Source organism: Tupaia chinensis, unplaced genomic scaffold, assembly GCF_000334495.1.
Source record: "Tupaia chinensis unplaced genomic scaffold, TupChi_1.0 Scaffold000550_1, whole genome shotgun sequence".
Taxonomy (NCBI): Eukaryota; Metazoa; Chordata; class Mammalia; order Scandentia; family Tupaiidae; genus Tupaia; species Tupaia belangeri.
In genome coordinates, this window is record NW_006160062.1 from 283,466 (window position 1) to 303,733 (window position 20,268).

Here is a 20,268-nt window from a genome sequence, read left to right on the forward strand (position 1 = left end):
CCCATGGATCTCAGTTAAGAGCAGCTATCCTGAAGCTGTCTTTATTAATACTGACAACTTAAGGCATGTGCCTACCAACTTTCCTGTGTTTTCTTGTGAGTGAGCGAATGAATGAATGAATGAATGAATTCAGCAATAGCTCTATCCACTCCTGTGGCATGTGCTTTCCTAGCTCCTTTTGACATCTGATGTCTTTTGGGCATTTACTAAGTGGTTAATCATGCTAGGCACTAGGGATGCAAAGACAGGTTGCTACCTTGACTCAGAGTAGACCCTGAATAGACATATTCAATATAATGTGAATGTATGATGGCAAAGGTGTGCCACAAACCCAGGAAAGCATGAGGGAGGGAGGGCAGGTGGCCCTTGTGGAGCCTCAGGGAAGGCCCACTGAAGGTGCTGCTGCCTGCAGAGGAGACAGAAGAAGTATTAGCTGGGTGAAAAACTGAGGGAAGGACACTCCAGGCACAGGGAACAGAGTGTGCTGAACCTCAGTATCAGGATGGCACACAGCATGTGGATGGAACGAGAAACAGTGGGTGAGCCAGAGGCTGATGTGTAGCTGGAGAGGGCTGTGGGTGTGAGCCCACGGGGAGCACTGCATCGACTGTGCATTTCAGACAAATCCTTCTGGGGCAGTGGTAGAAATCAGCTCAAGTGGTAGGGAATGTCAAAAAGGAAGCTGGAAAAAGAAAGGAAGAGAAAGGGGAAGGGACATGGGAATAGAGAGGCACAGCAAGGAGACTGGGAGAGGGGGAGAAAGCAAAGCAAGGAGAAGAGAGAGAGGTACAGGGCTTCAGCTGAGAAGCCCATCATCACAGGTCTCTCCAGCCAGTGGTACCTGCAAATGCATCCCTGCCCTCGAAACTGGACACATGCTGTTTTTCTAACAAGGAACTGGGCTATCTTTTTTCTCCCCCATCATTGAAGTTTATTCTTGGAATGACACGGAAATTCGCACATGTGTGAGGTGCTCCAATTTCAGAAATGAACATTGGGCCTTAAGAGATAGAGGTCATTTTGTAGAGGAATCATCCTGAAAGCCCACTCGATATTCAGAGGTACTTGACTTCCTGATCAGTGTGTTGAGAATGACAGCTGCATCCTTGTCTTCCATACAATGGACACATTTAAGAGCAGCATCAGCACTCAGTGTTTGCCATTGCTAGTTGAGTGAGTGCAAGCACAGGCTCTGTATGTTTGTATGTGTGTTTGAGCGTGTGTGCATGTGTGTGTGTGTGCACTAGACTATTAGCCTCTCGAGAGCAGGGATTATGTCTGATGATGTTAACCGTCACTTAGTTCAGCACTTGCCACAACAGCAAATGCTCAGCAAGGATTTCCTGAATGAATAGTCTCTAGTGGACATGTGGCCTTTAGGGAAAACTAAAGACAACCACAAAGAAAAGAAATAAGAAATAAAATGATGTTGTTTGAATAAAATATAAATTATGACTCCCATAAGTTCTTCTTTCACTAGGTAAATGGACTCCAGAGAAAACTCCACTTTGTTCTTTGGCAGTTTTTATAAAGTGGACTTGACATCTAACAATGGTTTAGTGACAAGATAGGTATTTATTTTTTAAAGCATTCAGCTGTCTTACACACAACATACAGTATCAAACATAAACGATTATATAGGAATACAGTATTTCCCAATGGCGTCTTTTTTTTTTTTTTTGAACTTATAAGGTTACAATTCAACAAAATATTCTATCAGGCGGCTCTTTACAACAGCCTCTTGTTCTGGCCTGTCCTGTCTTGCAGGAGAAGCCGTCCCCTGGGACATGCTGAGTTGTTAACACAGTCTAGGAACCGAAACAGTTGAAACACTCTTGTTGTGTTGCACAATGCAAAGGAAATCTGCCCCGGAAGAGGGTATTTCCAAAAGAGCACCCCCAGCCAGGGGTCTGCATGCCTGGGAGCACTGAGTGCTCTCCTTCTCTTTATTTCCTCCTAAGTAGGGAGGCCCTGCCTACCAGAGAGAACTTTGATGAAAGAAGGAAACAGAATAAAACAGCCTCCACTTCAGGATGCAAAAGAAAAAAAAAAAATTCTCGGATTCTAATTTGTGTGGGAGAATTTTCTAAAGCATTCCCAGATGAGATCATTTTCCAGTGGATAAGCTGTAGATGTTATGGACTGCTTTGAGGCCTTGAGGAAAAAAACGTCAATCCAGATCGTGTGTAGCAGATGATGCTGTGAGGACAGAATGGTGAGGTGGGGCTTGCTTTCCCATGATGCCCTTCCCTGCCTGCCTTCACCCTGACCCCGCTCTGCCTTGGCAGCAGTGGGAGTTGGTGCTTGATGGACTGAGGATGAACTGTTCTCAGTCTCTTCTTTCCTGGCTGCTCTCTTCAGTTACTGTTCTTCTGACAGCCACAACCCCTATGACCTTCCTGCCACCCCAACAAAACTGGAACCCAAAGTAATGACTCTGATTCATGATATACTTGCAAGAGTTCAGTCCCAAGAATTATCTATTAATATCATTTAGTGAAGCAGAGATTTAGAGGCTAAGGTGTAATCTAATTATTCAGACAGGTGTTCTCTTCTAATAGTGCATGCTAAAATGGAAAAAAAAAGAAAGAAAGAAAGAAAGAAAAGAAGTGTAAAATAATTCACTTAATTACACTGGAGCTTCCTATATTGACAGAGTAGCCCCTTTTTAGGGTTTGATAGGAGAGGTGACTTTGATATCTCTAGGCACAGGGGAGTGAGGGAGAGAGGGATGGCCTGCCAGCAGCATTAGGGTATCAGTTTACTCACAATACATATGCCTGAGCCATCCTGGCATCGATTCGAATGTCCGTTGCAATTGCAGGGAATACACCGTCCGATATTCAAGCCTGTGTTATCTCGATAGGATCCAGGGCTACAACCCTATTTTTCAAACAAAGTGTTTAATCAATACAAAGAAAGGAAATGATGAACTATCCAAAGCATGTGACAATTCTGACTGTGAAGCATTCACTTTTGTACCTTCTTGCCTTCAGTAAGTGTATGGGGTTTCTAACTTGAACCATCAATCAGGTCCACTTGCTTTACTGTGAGGTTCTGTTTTGTTTCCTTGCCCTGGTGGGCCTGTGAGACTATGGTGGTGAAATCAGTGAGAAGGCAAGTGTGGGGGTGGAGGATAAGATGAGGCTTCTCTTTCAAATCGTTTTGAGGGAGTGAGGGGTGGAGGGCTGGATGTGAAAAGCGGATCAGAACCCCAGTTCTCAGCGGGAGGCATCTAAGCAAATAGCTTCAAGTTAGATTCCATTCCTCTTCTAGTGTGGGTTTAAGCTAGTGGGGAGGGCACTATGGGGGTGGATAAGAGTGTTAATGGGGGTCTACACAGTGGTGACACACTCAGAATCACTGCACAATCACTCAATAGTCTGTGGACAACAAGGGATCCAGGAGAAGGTCATCAGGTCTCTGTGTGAATGTCTGGTCCACAGTGAACATACAGAGACCAGCCCAGAGAGTCTCCTTGGGTTTGGTCTTGCTTTCTTCTTTAATATTGCTTTGGTTATATTTATCCCTAGTTTATTTCCAGTATATATGGATTATTATTGTTCTTCAGGATGAAAAGAATTATAGTTTTGTTTTCACAAACTGGTATTTTAAAAAAAAAGGGTTCTTGTTAAGAATACCTCCAACAAAAAAACAAGTGGTGATTCCTATATCAGTCATTTAAAATTATTTAACTTTCTATCTTTCAAGAGAATTATAGACATGTTCTTTATTTTGACAGAGCTAATTATTAGTGTACAGATTAAAAGTAGACATTATCTCTTATGTCATTCATTGGTCTTCTACGTGCCCTATCTTTAAGGCATCAGGAAAAAGTAATATGTCAAGATAAAAGATGATCTTTTATCCAATCCTCTTTAAACAGCACATAAGTCTGTAAGACTCAAACTCCCATCAAAGGAAGTCTAGAAATGAACAGTGCATTCTCATTCATCCATGTCTATAAAGGTCTCTACCTAGTCAAGTGGGAGAGAGGAAAAAGCCAGCTGTACGGGGTGAAAGTGGGGGGACGCAGATGCCTCACACGCTCTCTGGAGTGGAACCACCTCGCTTCTGCCAGGAGCCCCTTCCAAAGTTACCAGTAAATACAGATTACACAGAATAACAGCAAGACCATACTTTCCAATATAGTATCATTTCCTTTAAACTATTAGAAACCATGTTTCAGCAAAAGGACACTTCGCAAAAAGTTAGATTACTTTATGTGTTCTATGAATAGGCTTGTCTGAAGAAGCATCAAAGTATGAAAGGAATGTTCTTTTGCTGAGAGCACCACCGAGAGATACATCGGAAAGAAATTCAGCCAATGATGATGCGATTATATCTACAAACAAATGCTCTCCACTAATATGTGGCAAGTACTTTATGTAATAATTACCACTGCATATCACATGAGCTGCTTATAAAATCAGCATGTTTGGTAAAGAACAAATTATTCAAATAACCAAACAGATCTGGTTAGTTTCTGACAACATATCAATATTTTAATTAAACATGCTTTGGGAAAGGATAACCTATCCTGATTAAAATTAAATCACTCATCTGAATTTGCTTTTAATTGGAAGCAGAAAACAATACCCTGTAAGCTTTATACATCATGAGAATCTCAGGTTTGTCAGTTACTGATATTTTCATTTTCTCACCTCTAAAAAACAAGCACCACCTTTTACAAAAACTTGTTTAAATATTCGGATTGTATTGAAGACTTATTCTTTAAATAAAAATGAAGGCACCATAATATATTATTTCAGTAAAGGGGCTTCGTAATCACTTAAGAATTTTTTTTTAAATTGTCGATTTCACAGGTGCTTTCCCAGTAAAATTTTACAGTACAAATGATAAAATTATGTCTCTACCCGGGTTCCAGAACTGTTTCAGCAGCCATGGTATCTATTTCTCGGTAAGTAGACATGTAACAACCAGGACGTTTAAAGAAAGAGCAGAATTTACAAGTTTCATGCCTGGGAAGTTGAAGCCTTCTATTAGGTACTATACAAACTTTGATCATTTTTCTTAAGCATGGCTTTCACTGTTTCTCATGTTTTACTTTCTGGGTAAATTTTATTACATGTAGAATTTTGAAACCTAGAGGCATTGGACACTTTTGTCCTAAAACTCAAGTTACTATCTAAAGAGCACAAAGTTTTATATTAACATCCCACAAGCATTCAAGCTCTTAACTGTCTCGGCATCTCCAGGTGGGCTGTGTTTATGGGGTTTGTGGTTAACAGATCAGGAGAGCAATCTGTCAGGTATAGTAATAAACACTGCCAATCAACTCTTTGGGAAAGCCATCGGCCCCTCCCCAGCCCACCCGTTTACTCCTTAATCACCCTAAATTAAAATGTCACAAAGCTGAGAATCTCCCCAATCATCTGAAACCAAAATTGAAAAAAAAGACATTACCTGGTTGGGTCTAAACTCCACATAATTTGCTTGCAGATGACTTTGACCCAAAGGCTGAAGAAATGCTACACTTTGCTGCTGTGAATTGTAGCCCAGACACTGCCCCAGGGCTGCCCCAAAGAGCCACAGCCACCCCAAGTTCCGGGCTGGCTGCCTCACTGCGGGGGGCATCCTGGTCTCTGGGTGTCCTGCCGGGTGTGCACCAACCTCTGCCTCTTCTTCTTATACCGGCCCTTCCTGCTTGCTGCCCAGGCCTGCCTGACTCAGGTAAGCAAGGCTGTCTGCCGCAGGGGCCCCACCTTTAAACTTCACACATGAGTCAGCCTGTGCTGGAGTGCACCTAACAGTCCTGCAGGTAAGCGCGCCGCTCTGTAATTCCTCTGAGGTGGGGCAGGCATCACCTTCTACCCACCTCACCCCGCAGACAGCACTAGACGATTAGAGCAGCCATAAATCACAGCCTGAGTCACCCACAAAGAACACGCCCTGGGCAGGAGGGCGCTAATCCAGAGGTTCCACTCTTCTCCTGAGGCTATCCATTTTAATCAGGCTAGAGAAGAGATACAGGGAAGGGAGAAGAACATAGTTACCCCTGAGCTAAATGGTGCAAGACAGGAATCCCCAGTAAACCGCTACAGGTAAGATATTTGTGGACGCTTGTATGCGCAGCTCATCTTGGAGTTTCCTGTTCTCCAGAACAAGAGAGAAGGGTTTTGCTAATTCCACATACATTGGATGTATATAATATGCAGAATAACAATGTTAGCTACTTCCTGCTCATTGCACTAACAGTATTCTCTCTCTCTCTCTTTAGGAAAAAAGAACATAGGAGTGAACTTTAGGAGGTTTGTGGGAAAATGGAATTAAAATTCGAGTTTACCTTGGTGCAAACATTTTTTTCAATTCATGGAATTTTTTTATAATACACAATTTCTGTGAACTTTTTTGACGACACCTTAGATTTATAGCTTGAGCCAGCACATAGTTTCATTTTCTGGCACATTTTAATCACCAGAGAGCAGCTCAGGTCCACCAGACCTCAAACAAGAGGACCTGTGGGAGCTAGAAAGTGGGAACATGATTTCCCCTTGCGGAATTCAGGATATTCTCTGGAATTCAACACTACTGGCCGGTTAGGAGGTGATGGATCAGAGAAAAGCACAGCATACTGGATCAGCTATTGGGAAAACAGTGGCTCACACAGTGCAGACTGGCAGGCATCTTCCTATATTTGACTTTTACAATCCCAGCATCTATTGAGCTCCTGTGACTTTCCTGTGATTTTTTGAGACACTGGTGATATCTTTTTCACATTTAATTCCTGAAGGTAGTCTAGGTAAGATATAAGCCACTACCCAGCAAAACCTCATACCATGAGCGGAGTGTCCCACACCAGCCCACAGTACTAGACAGCAGCCAGAAGAGCCAGACACTGAAGTTCCCCTGGGGGAATGTCATGGCGAGGACAACTTCCTACCTGACATGAGTCACCAGAGTAGTCAGGGGGGCAGGCACACATCTCCACATGGTGTGCTATGCGTCCGCTTCCGGTGTCGGAGGCCTCCTCCAGCCCCACCTCGCCCAGGGTGAGCCGCTGAGTCTCAGTGAAGTGCAGGCCTCTGATGCGCACACCTTCCAGTCTAGACAGCACCATCATCAGCTCTTCCCTGGACACAGGGCCCCTAGTGCCGGCGTGTCTGAAGTTTCCCTGTGCATGAAAACAGAACAGCAAAAGCCTCCTGGAGCAAGCTCACTTTCAGGGATTTCAAAGTAGATACTCAGAATGAATCAAAGAGAAGCCATTTAAAATGCATAAGGAAAAAGAAAAGAAAGGAAGCTGGAAAGTACCTCCTGGTGTATTTACACTCAGAAGTCAGATGTTCCAGGTTATTCCCAGAAGGCAGTGTGCCAGGAGAAGGGGGAACAAATGAAGGCAGGAAATACAGGCCAATAAAATGAAATAAAATTTCCCAGTGCTATACTTCTTTTAAAATAGACTCGTATGGGCAAATATTAGGTGAATAAGACAGATATAGGAAAAGAAGGCATGTGGAAACCAATTGATCATGAAGCATTCATGAAATGTACTTAATTGTGCAGAAAGGGCAATCTTTTCTTGCATATATACTCACTTTACTTTTTTATTGTGGTAAAAAACACATAACGTGGGACCAGCAGTTAGCATAATGGCTATGCCGTGTGTGCGTGCGTGCCCAAGATCCCGAGAGGAGAAAGGCGCTGTGGCCATCTCCCCGGGGGGAGGGGGGAGTGATTTCTCGCTTTCTGTCTCTCTATCTCTCTCTGTCTTTCTGGCAAGCTCACACCTTGCAGCAAAAAACCTCTCCAAAAAAAAAAAAAAGCACATAACATGAAATTTACCATTCTACCAATTTTTTAATGTGTGTCTGTGAGTGAGAAAGAGAGCAAGAAAGAGATTTTTGATAGGGTCCTGCTACAATGCCATCTTCATGTCTTCGTCTCCCAGTTAGCTAGGACCATATCCAGCCCATTTCAGGCTGGGCTGGGAACTGAACTGGAGCCCATGCAGCCTCAGCCACCACCCAGGGCCTTCCCACTCATGTCACTGCAGCTAGGCCATATGTTAACCTTTTTTCTTTCTTTCTTTATGATATAGCATGTGCATACACGTGAGAGAGTCAGGAGGAGAACCCTCCACAGGGTTTGGTCATGCTACTATCCTCTTCCTCCAGTCCTCCAGCTCCTTGGATTTTGAACATTTATGAGCACACCTAGTGTGTTTCAGGGTGGATTCTAACAGTAGTCACCATGTGGCTTCCAGCTGTGCAGTTCGATATACACCACCTGTGCCACCATGGCTGGACCCATTTTTAACATACAGTACAGTATTGTTTACTTTGAACACAGTGTTGCACGACAGTCATCTAGACTTACTCATCTGCAAAACAGGAACTCTGTACCATTTAAAATCCCCTTTTCTCCCTCCCTTAAGCCCCTGGCAACTACCATTCTGCTTTCTGTTACTAAGAATTTGACTACAATAGTTAACTTAATAAGTGAAATCATACAGTCTTTGTCTTTTAGTAACTGGCTTATTTCATTTAGCATAATACTGTCAAGGTTCATCCATGTTATAGCATATGACAAGATTTCCTTCTTTTTGAAGGAGAAATAATGTTCCATTGCATGTATATACCACCTTTTCTTTATTCATCTTTTGATGGACAGTTAAGTTACTTCCACCTCTTGGTGATTGTAAATAATGTTGCAGTGAACATGAGCACACAAATATCTCTTTAAGATCCTGTTTTCAGGACCAGCAGATGATGTAATGGTTACATTGCTGGACTCCTGCATAGTCAGTCACAGTTCGAGTCCAAGACCTGGCGGCTTGAAACTCACACCAGGCGCACATGTGTGTGTGCCCAAAATCCTGAGAGAATGGAGAAGAAATTGTGGTATGGCCATTCCCCCGAGGAGTGATTTCTCACTTTCTGTCTCTGTCTCTCTGGCAAGCATGTGCACCCTTTAGCAAAAATCTCTCTTAAAAAAAAAAAAAAAAGTCCTGTTTTCAGTTCTGGTAGGTATATACTTAGAGGTGGGATTGCTGAGTCATAATAGCAATTCTATTTTTAACTTTTGAGGAAACTCCATACTGTTTTCTGAGGCAGGTACACAATTTTACATTCCCACCAACACCCTCCTTTGCCAACACCCTCTTTCTTTATGCATGTGTGTTTGTGTGTTTATATATATAATGATTAGTGATGGTGAGCATCATTTTATGTAAAAATCATGCCTTTTTAACCTTTCTATTCTATTCTTTGAACTCAGTTTCCACATCTCTTAAATGGGTATAGTAATACCTACTTTCTCAGAGCTATCCTGAAGAGAAACCAAACAATACAATGTATATAAACTGTTCAGCATGGTGCCTAGTATATATTATATATTTGATAAATAGTAGCTATTATTATTAACATACAAATATAGTGCTTATATAGTTTTAATTTATATTTTGAACAGTGTGAAGTATAATTCATATATAATAATAATCCTTCATTTTAAGTATAATTTTTAGTACAGTTACAGAATTACGCAACTGTCACTACAATATAATTTGAAAACATCACCGTCTCACCAGAAAGAACTCTTGTGCCAATTTGTAGTCATCACCAATCCCATCCCCAGTCCCAGGCAACCGCCAATCTACATTCTGTCTCTATGAATTTGTCCACACTGAACAATTTATATAAATACCAACTTAACCTCAGTGTGCACAAAAGCTTCACTCCTGCTAGCTTTTTCCCTCCTCTGTACCTTTATGCTATTATTGTCATAAAAATGACATCTTCACGAATTATATGCCCACTTTTCATAGATTTATAGCTATTGCTTTAACATATTGTCATTTAAATAAGATAGAGTTAAGAGTTACAAACAAATATATACTGCCTTGTATATTTCCTATGTATTTACCTTGACATGTACTCCATTTCTTCATATGAATTTGAGTTATTGTCTAGTGTCCATTTATTTATGTCTGAAAGATTCTCTTTAGTATTTTTTTACAAGGAGGGTTGACACCTTTGTGTGTGTGTGTATATGCATATATATATATAGTGTGTGTATGTGTGTATATGCATATATATATATATATATAATATATATATATATATATATATAGTGTGTGTGTGTGTATGTCTTTGTTTTTCCATTTAAAAAAACTTTATTTATTGCTTCCATGACAGAGAGACAGAGACAGAGAGATAAAGAGAGAAAGAGACAGGTGCCCTAATGGAGTCTTCATGCCACAATCTAGCCCCACTTTCAGCCATCCCAGATCAAAGGCACATTCATATCCAGGGTGGATAGGGAGGTACTGAGATGTGAACCCAGGACCTTTCTCATATGAGTCCAATTGTGTTACTACTGTGCCCTGTTTTTCGATTTTTGGAGAATATTTTGCTGAATACATAATTCTTTTTGGACAATGTGTTTCTTTCATCACTTCATATATGCTTTTCACCATCTTCTGACTCCCATGGATTCTAATTGTTAATGTTATTGAGGACTGCTTGTATGTTATGAAGCACTGCCTTCAAGATGCTCTTTGTCCTTATCTTCTAAATAAATCACTACTATCATTTATCTGTGTGTGGATCTCTTGTAGTTGTCCTATTTGGAGTGTATAGAACTTCTTAAATGTATGGATCAATGGTTTTCATTAAATTCAGGAAGTTTTCAGATTGACTTCCTCAAATATTTTTTCTTTCCCTTTTTCTCTCTCCCTTCCTTCTGGTCTCCCCATTATGTACATGTTGGTTTACTTAAATTTGCCTCACGTGTCTCTTTGACAGTCTGCTTACTTTTTTTTTTTTTTTGAGAGTTTTTTGTTTTTGTTTTTGTTTTTTGCTATAGGGCGCGTGCGCTCTCCAGACAGACAGAGAGAGACAGAGAGACAGAAAGCGAGAAATCACCCCCCGGGGGGATGGCCACGCTGCAATCACTTCTCCTCCATTCTCCTCTTGGGATCTTGGGCACGCACGCACACGCGCCCGGCTGCTGGTCCCTTCACAGTCTGTTTACTTTTCATTCTTCTTTTTCTTTTTTTTTTTTGCTTTTGTTACCTCTACTGAATATTCTCAATTGACCTTCTTCAAGATTACTGGTTCTTTTTCTGCCTGCTCGAATTTGTTTTTATGTTCCGTCTTAGTTAGCTTGGACTGCCATAATGACATACCACATACTGGCTTAAACACTAGAAATTTATTTTCTCACAGTTCTGGAGGTTGGGAGGCCCAGATTGGGGTGCCAGCTGATTCAGTGCTTGGTGAGGCTCTCTTCCTAGCTTGAACATGGTTACCTTCTCATTGCTCTCACACAATGGAAAGAGAGAGGAGCTCTCTATGTCTCTTCTTATAAGGACACTAATCCTATCAGAGTTCTACTCTTAATTTGGCCTTAATTACTTCCTTACTCTAAACAGTCACAATGATAGTTAGAGCTACAACATATAAATGAGGAGACTGGAGGAAAGGGACACAGCTCAGTACACAGCAGCCTTTCCTGTAACCTTTAAATTTCAATTAGTGTACTTCTCAACTCTAGAATTTTATTATTTTGCATAATTTCTATTTTTTTATTGATTTTCTCTACTTGGTAAGATACTGTTTTCATGTTTTGTTCTAGTTTTTTAGACATAATGCACTTCAGTTTTTTTAACATATTTAAAATGTTGATTTAGTACCAACAGTGGTGGCCCAACTTGTAGGGTGCTGATTAATCTAAACAGGCCAAGCATGGTGGCACACGTTTTAATAGTTAACTGGGAGGCTGGGCAGAGAACTGTGACATGGCAAGACCCTAATGAGGATATTTTTCTCTCTCATTAAAAAAAAAAAAAATGAGGACCAACAGATGGTGTATGTCACTGAATTCCCACATGGCCAACCGTGCGTGGTTCAGGTCCCAGACCTGGTGGCTTCAAACTCATACCAGGTGCCTGTGCATGTGTGCCCAAGATCCTGATAGGAGAAAGGATTGTGGCATGGCCATCCCTCCTGGGGGTGACTTCTCACTTTTTTGTCTCTCTGTCTCCCTCTCTCTCTGGAGAGCACATGCATACCACAGCAAAATATCTCTCAAAAAAATGTTGATTTCAAAGTCTTTTCTAGTAAGTCTAATGTCTGGTCTTCCTCAGTGGTAGTATGTTTATTGCTTTTCTCCCCCATTTATGAACCATACTTTTTTGCTTGTTTGCATATTCCATAACTTCTTTTATTAAAAGACATTTGTTGGTGGACATTTGAAATAATATAATGTGGCAACTCTGGAAATCATATTTGCCTTGCTCCCCAGGATTTCGTTGTTGTTCTTTATGTAGTAACTTTTCTGAACTAATTCTGTTCAGTCTGTATTCTTTGTCATGTGTGGTCACTAAAGTCTCTGCTTTGTTAACTTAGAAATCAGCTAATGATTGGACAGAGATTTACTTCAATGTCTGGAACCAAAAATTCTGCCAATCTTTGCAAAATGGCTCTGTGGGCAATCGGGGAAACTCCAGCTCTTGGCCAGCCAGCTCACAACTCCACTTTAGTCTTCACTTCCTGCTTACACAAAGCCCTCAAGGTTAGCCAGAAATGAAATGTTAGGGTGTTCTTAGGTCTTTCTTCAGCACATGCCCATGCCTAGATGTGGGCATAGCCCTCAGCATGCAGAGTCTTCTGTATTTCCAGATTATGCTAGAGGTTTTCAAAGCCTCTATGGACATCTCATTCTAATTCATTAATTATTTGCTTAAACACCTCAGGCAACCATTAAGTTAAATAATTGCCTCCAAAAGTTTTCAGCAACACTCCCAGAGAAAAAGCTCCCATCAGGTCAAATACAGTCAGCCTTAGATGTGGGATCTTTAAAATACCTCCAGACAGGTCAAATTATGGTTGTCTGGGAAGAAGGGTTGAAGGAGCTCCAATCCCACTCTGCTCCTTCTGGTATCTCCCAGGCTGCTGGATTTCACCATGACTGTATGCTGCTGACTTGCAAGGCTTCTGTGGAACTGGAGAGAGGAGAATGGGAATAGGGCATGTTGCCTGCCACAAAGCTCATGACTCTTACCAAGGTTCATCCATTTCTCTTAAATAGATACTTTCCAGATGACTTCAAACCTATTGTTAATTGGTAGAGTTCTTTATAAAACTTGATTCTGACCACTGTGTGTGTGTGTGTGTGTGTGTGTGTGTGTGTGCGCCTGTACTTTTCTCATTCCTTTTGTGGAGGGGAGAATTTTTGGAGGCTTTTACTTCAAAATTTGGGCTAATATAATTTCTTTCACAGAAATAAAGATAATGTGTATAGTATTCCCAACCAGACTGCTGAAAAATGTATTTATGTTGGAATATTCACTTTACAAGCTAAGTGACATATGTGATTGAATGTATAAAAGAAATAGAAATAAAAAATAAAATAAGGAGAAACAAAACTATACAATATGTAGCCTTTTGTGTCTTGCTTATTTTATTCAGCATACTATTTTTTAGGTTTATCCATGTTGTACTGGGTATCAGTGCTATTTCTTTTATTGCCAAATACTAATCTATTGTATGAATGCACTTGCGCAGAAATGCTAAAATATGTCTGCTATTTCAAGGCACTCAAAAACGTTTCACCTTGAGGTATTAGATATATCTAACAATATATATAAATGGAACACTGTTTTTAAGGAATAATTGCAACCAGTATGTGTAATAAAATGGTTTATGATGTGATGGGCTTTGTTTTATTTAGCCACAATATTCATTTCTTTTGATGTAAGACATTTTTGTGGCTTTTAAAAATCCATCTATCCGGAGACCAGCAGATGGCATAATGGCTATGTCACTGGACTCCCCAACAGTCTACTGAGGTTCAAGTCCTGGACCCGGTGGCTTAAACTCATTCCAGGCATGTATGCGTGTGTGCCCAAGATCCCAAGAGGAGAATGGAGGGGAAGGGATTGTGGCATGGCCATCCCCTCTAGGGAGTGATTTCTCACTTTCTGTCTCTCTGTCTTTCTGGTGAGCGCACGTGCTCTTTAGCAAAAATCTCAAAAAAAAAAAAAAAAAAAAGATCCATTTTTCCTAAGTATTTGTTGAACAGTGACAAAATCCTACCCCTGAGGGAAACCTGAGGATAAGAGGGCATTTTATCATGGCATTTACAAGCTCACAGGGCTTATAGGACAAAGCTAACTAACTTAGAAACAGGAGAAACAGCACTAAAGTGCCATAAAGATAACAAAATAAAGTCATGTCTGCATTGAACACTTGATGTTTTATATCATTTATATCTTCTCTCTATGTTAGTTATAAACTTGTATTTAAATAAAAGTAATTCATATTTTTATTCTTAAAATAAGTTTAAAAATCATGATTGATGATTAAATCATGAAACAAGAAGGTTTGAGGATCATTTGATGGATGCTTTTCCTTTACCTCAATCATTTGTAGTCGGCCATGATGCAGTCGGTCAGGTCGTGGGTTACTTGGCTCCTCATAGACGATGGTCAAGTGCCCACCCTGTTTAAAGAAAAATGTGAAAGCATTATTGTCTTAGTTGGGATGTTTTGAGAGTTATAATTAATCTAATAATAAATTTTTATGAATCTATGTTAGATGGAATGTCTGACTCTAGAAAATAGTTCAGAATTAACTGACTGGCAAGATATCTATGACATGGAGGTAGAATAAAAATAGCTAACATGAGAGGTCTTCACATTAGCTCACTATCAGGGGGTCTCTGAAAGTTAAGGAAAATTCATATGATGAAAAGGACTTCAAAAATTTTTTTACCCAAATAAACTCATATTTTAATTCCTTTTTTCCACGAACTTTTTGAAGTTTTTCATGTCCAATTCATTTTTACAACTAGGAAACCAAGAAAACTGTTTTGACCCCATGTAGCTAAGAAAGATGGGGAAAAAAAATTTGAAACCAAGCTTTGGTAAACATAGGAAGTGCTGTTTTCGTTAATGCCAATAGGACCAGATTGTGGTAGCAAGAAAGTGCTTCAGTGAGGAGGATGGATAGGGCAGAAGCATTGGCAGAGGTCTGCTGTGTGCCAGCATTGCCAGGGAACTGCACAGCTGGAGCATGGAGGAAGGAATTAGCTCACAGCCCTCACTCTGTGAAGTCCAGCCTTGCTCACTCTCAGCTTCTACCTTCATTCTTTGCAGTGGTTCCTAAGGCAGTCTTAGCAAGGCAGCATAATGGGACAGTCAGCACCCACCATCACAACCTTGCTCAAGCACACAGAGAAGCTTTTCTGTTGTAATATGAAACCAAAAAAAGGTTTCATTCAACAGAGTTGGTGTTTCAGGAAGAAGACCACTGTGTGGAATCACAAATCATTTAGACCCTTAATCTAAGAAACAGCAACCCTAAAGTCTCTTAACTATAGTGGTTTGGTAAAAAGCAGCAAAGTAAATGTCTCATGAGCCTAAATTATTTTCATATTTGAAGAGAAAATTGGAGAAAAATCTAAATCATTACCTCTTAATGAATTCCAATAGCCTGTAAAACAAACTTTTTGGCAGTAAAAAATAGTACGCTTGTGGCCTGATCTACAAAATGCTCTACGAAAATACAGAACTGTAATCCAGCAATGCAGTGACAATATTTTTATTGTACAGCTATTTTTCCTTATAGTATAATTCTAAAATCTTTGCTGCTTTATTTTTAAGATGTTCTGCAAAGGTTTCTTGGAATTTTTAAAACAACAATAGACTTGTGGGACCAGCAGTTGGTGTAATGGCTATGTCACTGGACTCCCATGTAGTCGACCGTGGTTCCAGTCCCGGACCCAGTGGCTTAAACTCACACTGGGTGCATGTGCGTGCGTGCCCAAGATCCCGAGAGGAGAATGGAGGAGAAGGGATCGCGGTGTGGCCATCCCCCCGAGGGGTGATTTCTTGTTTTTTTATCTCTCTGTCTGTCTCTGACTTTCTGGTGAGTGCATGCACCCTATAGCAAAAACGTCTTAAAAAAAAAAAAGCAAAAACAATAATAGATTTGTATATTATTAAAAACAAACACAACACATGCCTGAACACAAATATCTACCAAGAATACTTGGCCCTTGGCTGTGATAAGGTGAGTAAGACATGCTAATCCCAGTTTGCAGTGAGTGACATGAGAAAACACTTCTGGCAGCTATAATGACATCACATTGATCACGGCATATAAAACAGAAACAGAGTCCCCTTCAGGCTATGGCATCCCAATCTATATTTAAGGTATTATGCCCTACATTGTAGAGGAGGGGACACAAAGTAAAATGAGACATCATTCCTTCTCTCAAGGAATTTTCTAGAATCTAACTCTGAGTTGTGTGCCAGACTCAATCAAAATCAAAGTGTGTAGATGTTACTTCTCTTTTCAAAAAAGCAAACAAAAAAAGGCAAAGTGCTCCCCCACAGTCTACATCAAGTTAAGTTCTTATCAGCATTAAAATACTCTTATTCCTACCCTTCCTGGCTTATTCCCAATGACTCAGAATGAACTGATAATACAGCCAAGTTGGACTGGTCCTCCCCTGAGCACAGCTTCCTGCCCCACACTACCCTTTGCTTTAGTTTGCCTTAGTCCCTGCTTCCCAAGGAGCATCTCTTCTCGTGCCATTTTTAAGGGCCTAGCTCAAAACACATCTTTTCCATAAAGCCTTTCGAGGGCCTCTCAGACTACTTAAAGTGCATTCTCCTGCTTAGACCCCAGCTCTGATAAAACCTTACCTGGACTTTTCAAACACATACTATTCAGTGGATTATAGTTATTTGAATTTTTCTCTTATTACTTTTTTGTTTGTTTGTTTTGTTTTGTTTGAGAGATTTTTGCTAAAGGGCACATGTGGCATGTGCTCACTGGAGAAACAGAGAGATATAAAGACAAAGAGCAAGAAATCACCTCCCAGAAGTGATGACCACACTGCAGTCCCTTCTCCTCCATGCTCCTCTCTGGATTTTGAGCTCTCACGCACATGTACCCAGCATGAGTTTCAAGCCTCTGGGTCTGGGATTTGAACTAGTTAGCCATGAGGGAGTTCAGAGATGTAACCATTATCCCATCTGCTGGTCCCTACCTCTCTCTCTTTTTAAGCTTATTTATTTATTTCTTCCATGAAAACAGAGACAGGGAAACAGAGAGACAGAGATGGAATAAAGGCACCCCCAATAGGGTGTGGCTCCCAGCCACAATCCACCCCTAGTCTCAACCATCCCAGATCGCAGGCACAGGATACTCAGGGGAATCCTGGGACATGAACACAAGGCCCTTCCCTTTTGGGTCTAGTTGCATCAAGAGTGCATTGCCTCCTGGCCTTCTCTCCCTTCTTTTTGCGGAAAGGGGTACTTGTTCTTTATAGAGCCCAGCAATGTGGCCCTGCATGAGGAAGAACTCAAAAACATTTATGAAACTGAATTAAAAGAAACATAAAAATTGTTTCACATGAGGCATAACTGTGTAAAGCAAAGGTGAAACCCAATGAAGTATTTTAGGAGGAAAGAGGAGAGAAACCATTTGATCACGCAACATATTATACGCCTCCTCTCTAGCTTTTACAAAATATTAGAAACAAATAAATCCAAACATTTGGCTGCATATCAAAGTATCCTAAAATCAGATCAGCACCAACTGCAACCTCCATTTCCTGCCCTTGGGTCGTGTTCTGACACCTACAGTGAGCTGCACATCAGGCTTTTTTTCCAGAAGAACCATGTCGCCAGGTAAGCCAAAGGACTTGACCTGGTAAGTAAGGTAGCCACCATACGAAGAAACCTAAAATTGAATTGATAACATAATTAGCACAAGCATTAAAAGAAACTATGTCAACATTAACCCACATAAAAAATACAAAAGCACATAAAGATACACAACCAACTTGTTAACAAGGTTCTGTCTGGAGTGGGATTGAGGGCAGTATTTTAACTTTCTACTTTATACCATTTTCTCTATCATTTAAAACATTTGTAACAAACATGATTGATCTTTACAAGCAAGAAGACATTTCTATTAAAATGAAAGGTAGAGATTTCTATTCAAATGAAAGGTGGAGCTGTTCGTTCAGTGGTTCAGTGGTAAGAAACCACGTTCTGTAAGATCTACTCACAGGGGCAGGTTCTGGATTTGTGTCTGGAGACCTCCCTGAGCATGCTGAGCGTGCTAGTGCCTAGACAAGTCTGGCTGAGACTGAGAGTGGATCACAGCATCAAGATTCTATTGTTTGTCTCCCTTCTCTCTCACACGAGCAAAAATGTAAATAAACTTTAAAAATAGAAAATAATCCTATTAAAAAAAAGGATCCTTTTCTTTTTCAAGGTGACTACAAAACAAAAATGGTTTTATTTTATTTTTTAAAGTTTGTTTCTCCAGAGAGAGAGAGACAAAGAGCCTTGACAGGGTTTTCATGTTGTAATCCACCCTAGCCTCAGCCAGCCAGGATCATAGGCACATGTGCACACACCCAGGGTGTTTAGGGAGACCTCAGGACATGAACCCAGGACCTTTTCTTGAAGTTTTCAGCATTGCAGAATGTTATGTTGCTGCGCCATCACAGTTGGTCCCAAAATGTTTACCTCATCCACAGATAGTCTAGGAAATCTAGGTCACTGGTTTCTTACTTAACGGAGAGAACTGGGTAATATCTATCAGTCACAAAATGAGTCTCTAAAAATAAACTTTAAAAATATATTCTCAAGAAAGCAGATGGTAAATATGTCCTAAGTTATTACAAATTTTCCTGAGTACAAAAGCCATGATTGGCTGCTCTCAGTGCCTCAAAAGCAGCAAGATCAGGGAGGTGAATGGCCATCGTTTTCTTTCTCTCTTTTTTTCCTTCAGTTTTATTTTATTGTATAATTCTTATTTACATTTAATTGTTGTGCATTTTTGGGGGGCACCGTAGTTTTCTGACAACTATATCACCACTGGTCCTAATACCTCCTGCCCTTCAAGTAAAAATCAATCAAAAAGGAAGGCATGACCAGGGGTAGAAATCAGAGGCAATAACACCTTGAAGTCAACAGAACAAGATACCCTACAGGAAAATGGGGAAGAAGGGGAAGAAGCAGCTCTTCAGCCATCTCAGGTCACAGAACCTTTTCCCTAGAATCTGTGACTCAGTACATCGTGGCACCTGGAAGTATCCAAGGCACGGTTCTGGTGCACTGTATTGAGATTAAGTACTGTCTTTTGGGTGGGCTAAGGTGCTTTTAAAAATAGGTCCCCAAATTCATTGTTCTCCTACTTCAAGAGTGAAACTTAATTCCCTGCCCCTTGAGTATGAGCTGGACTCAGGGACTCACTTCTAATGAATAGAATAAGGCAGAAGTGAAAGCATGTCAATCCCAAATTAGGTTATAAAATGATTACAGCTTCTTTCTTAATTGCATGTGCACTCTCTCGCTAGCTCACTCTCTCTCTCAAGTTGCTTTGGGGGAAGTCAGCTGCTAGGTTATGAGGATACTCAGTAGCCTCTGGAAAGCCTCAGTCATGCAGCAAGGAAGAGAGGCCTACTAACAATCATGTGAATGAAGTTGGAAGTTCAGTCCAGTCACAAATGGATACAGCCTGGCTGACACTCATAAGTTTTTTCTTTCATGAGAGAAAGTAAGGCATGGGGGGGAAAGAGAGAGGAACCCCCATTAGGATCTTCACACATGATTGCTGCCCAGCTTCACCAGCCAGGAGCCAGGATCGTGGGCATGGCACCTAGGTACAGAGACCTTGGCACAAACCTGGGACCTTCCCAGGTAACTTCAGCATAGCAGAGCATTTTGTTAACACTGTACCACGTGGTTGGACTGGCAGAATTTTGAACTGCAATCTCATGACAGACACTGGGCCACCCCCAGATGGATTCCTGATCCACGGACCCTGTGCAAGATAACAATTGTTGGTTGCTTTAAGCTGCAGAGTGTTGGGACCATTTAGTACACAGTATAGATTACCAACACCTGTGCTAACCTTGTAGCGGTGACAAGGAGTACTACATGCGAGAGAAGTGGAGTCATGTGAGAAAAGCAATATTGCCTATGCTCGGATGTCAAAACCTATGGTTCTTGGGGACCAGCAGTTAGTGTAATGGCTATGTCACTGGACTCCCACGCAGCCGACTGCGGTTCGCGTCCCAGACCCGGTGGCTTAAAACTCATGCCAGGCGTGTGTGCGTGCGTGCCCAAGATCCCAAGAGGAGAATGGAGGAGAAGGGATGGTGGCGTGACCATCCCCTCTGGGGGGTGATTTCTCGCTTTCTGTCTCCATGTCTCTCTCTGTCTATCTGGTGAGCGCACGCGCCCTATAGCAAAAACCTCTCAAAAAAAAAAAAAAA

The 20,268-nt window shown here is 41.0% G+C and overlaps 1 protein-coding gene across 1 annotated transcript in view; it reads right to left on the reverse strand.

The window, feature by feature from the left end:
• Window positions 1-20,268, reverse strand: part of LAMA3 (laminin subunit alpha 3) — a gene marked incomplete at its 5' end in the record, with an annotated part of 299,569 nt that overhangs the window by 73,624 nt on the left and 205,677 nt on the right. The window contains 4 exon segments of the mRNA XM_014591287.2: window positions 2,770-2,883; window positions 6,905-7,135; window positions 14,382-14,465; window positions 17,619-17,717. Of these exon segments, the coding sequence (XP_014446773.1) occupies window positions 2,770-2,883; window positions 6,905-7,135; window positions 14,382-14,465; window positions 17,619-17,717 (528 nt within the window).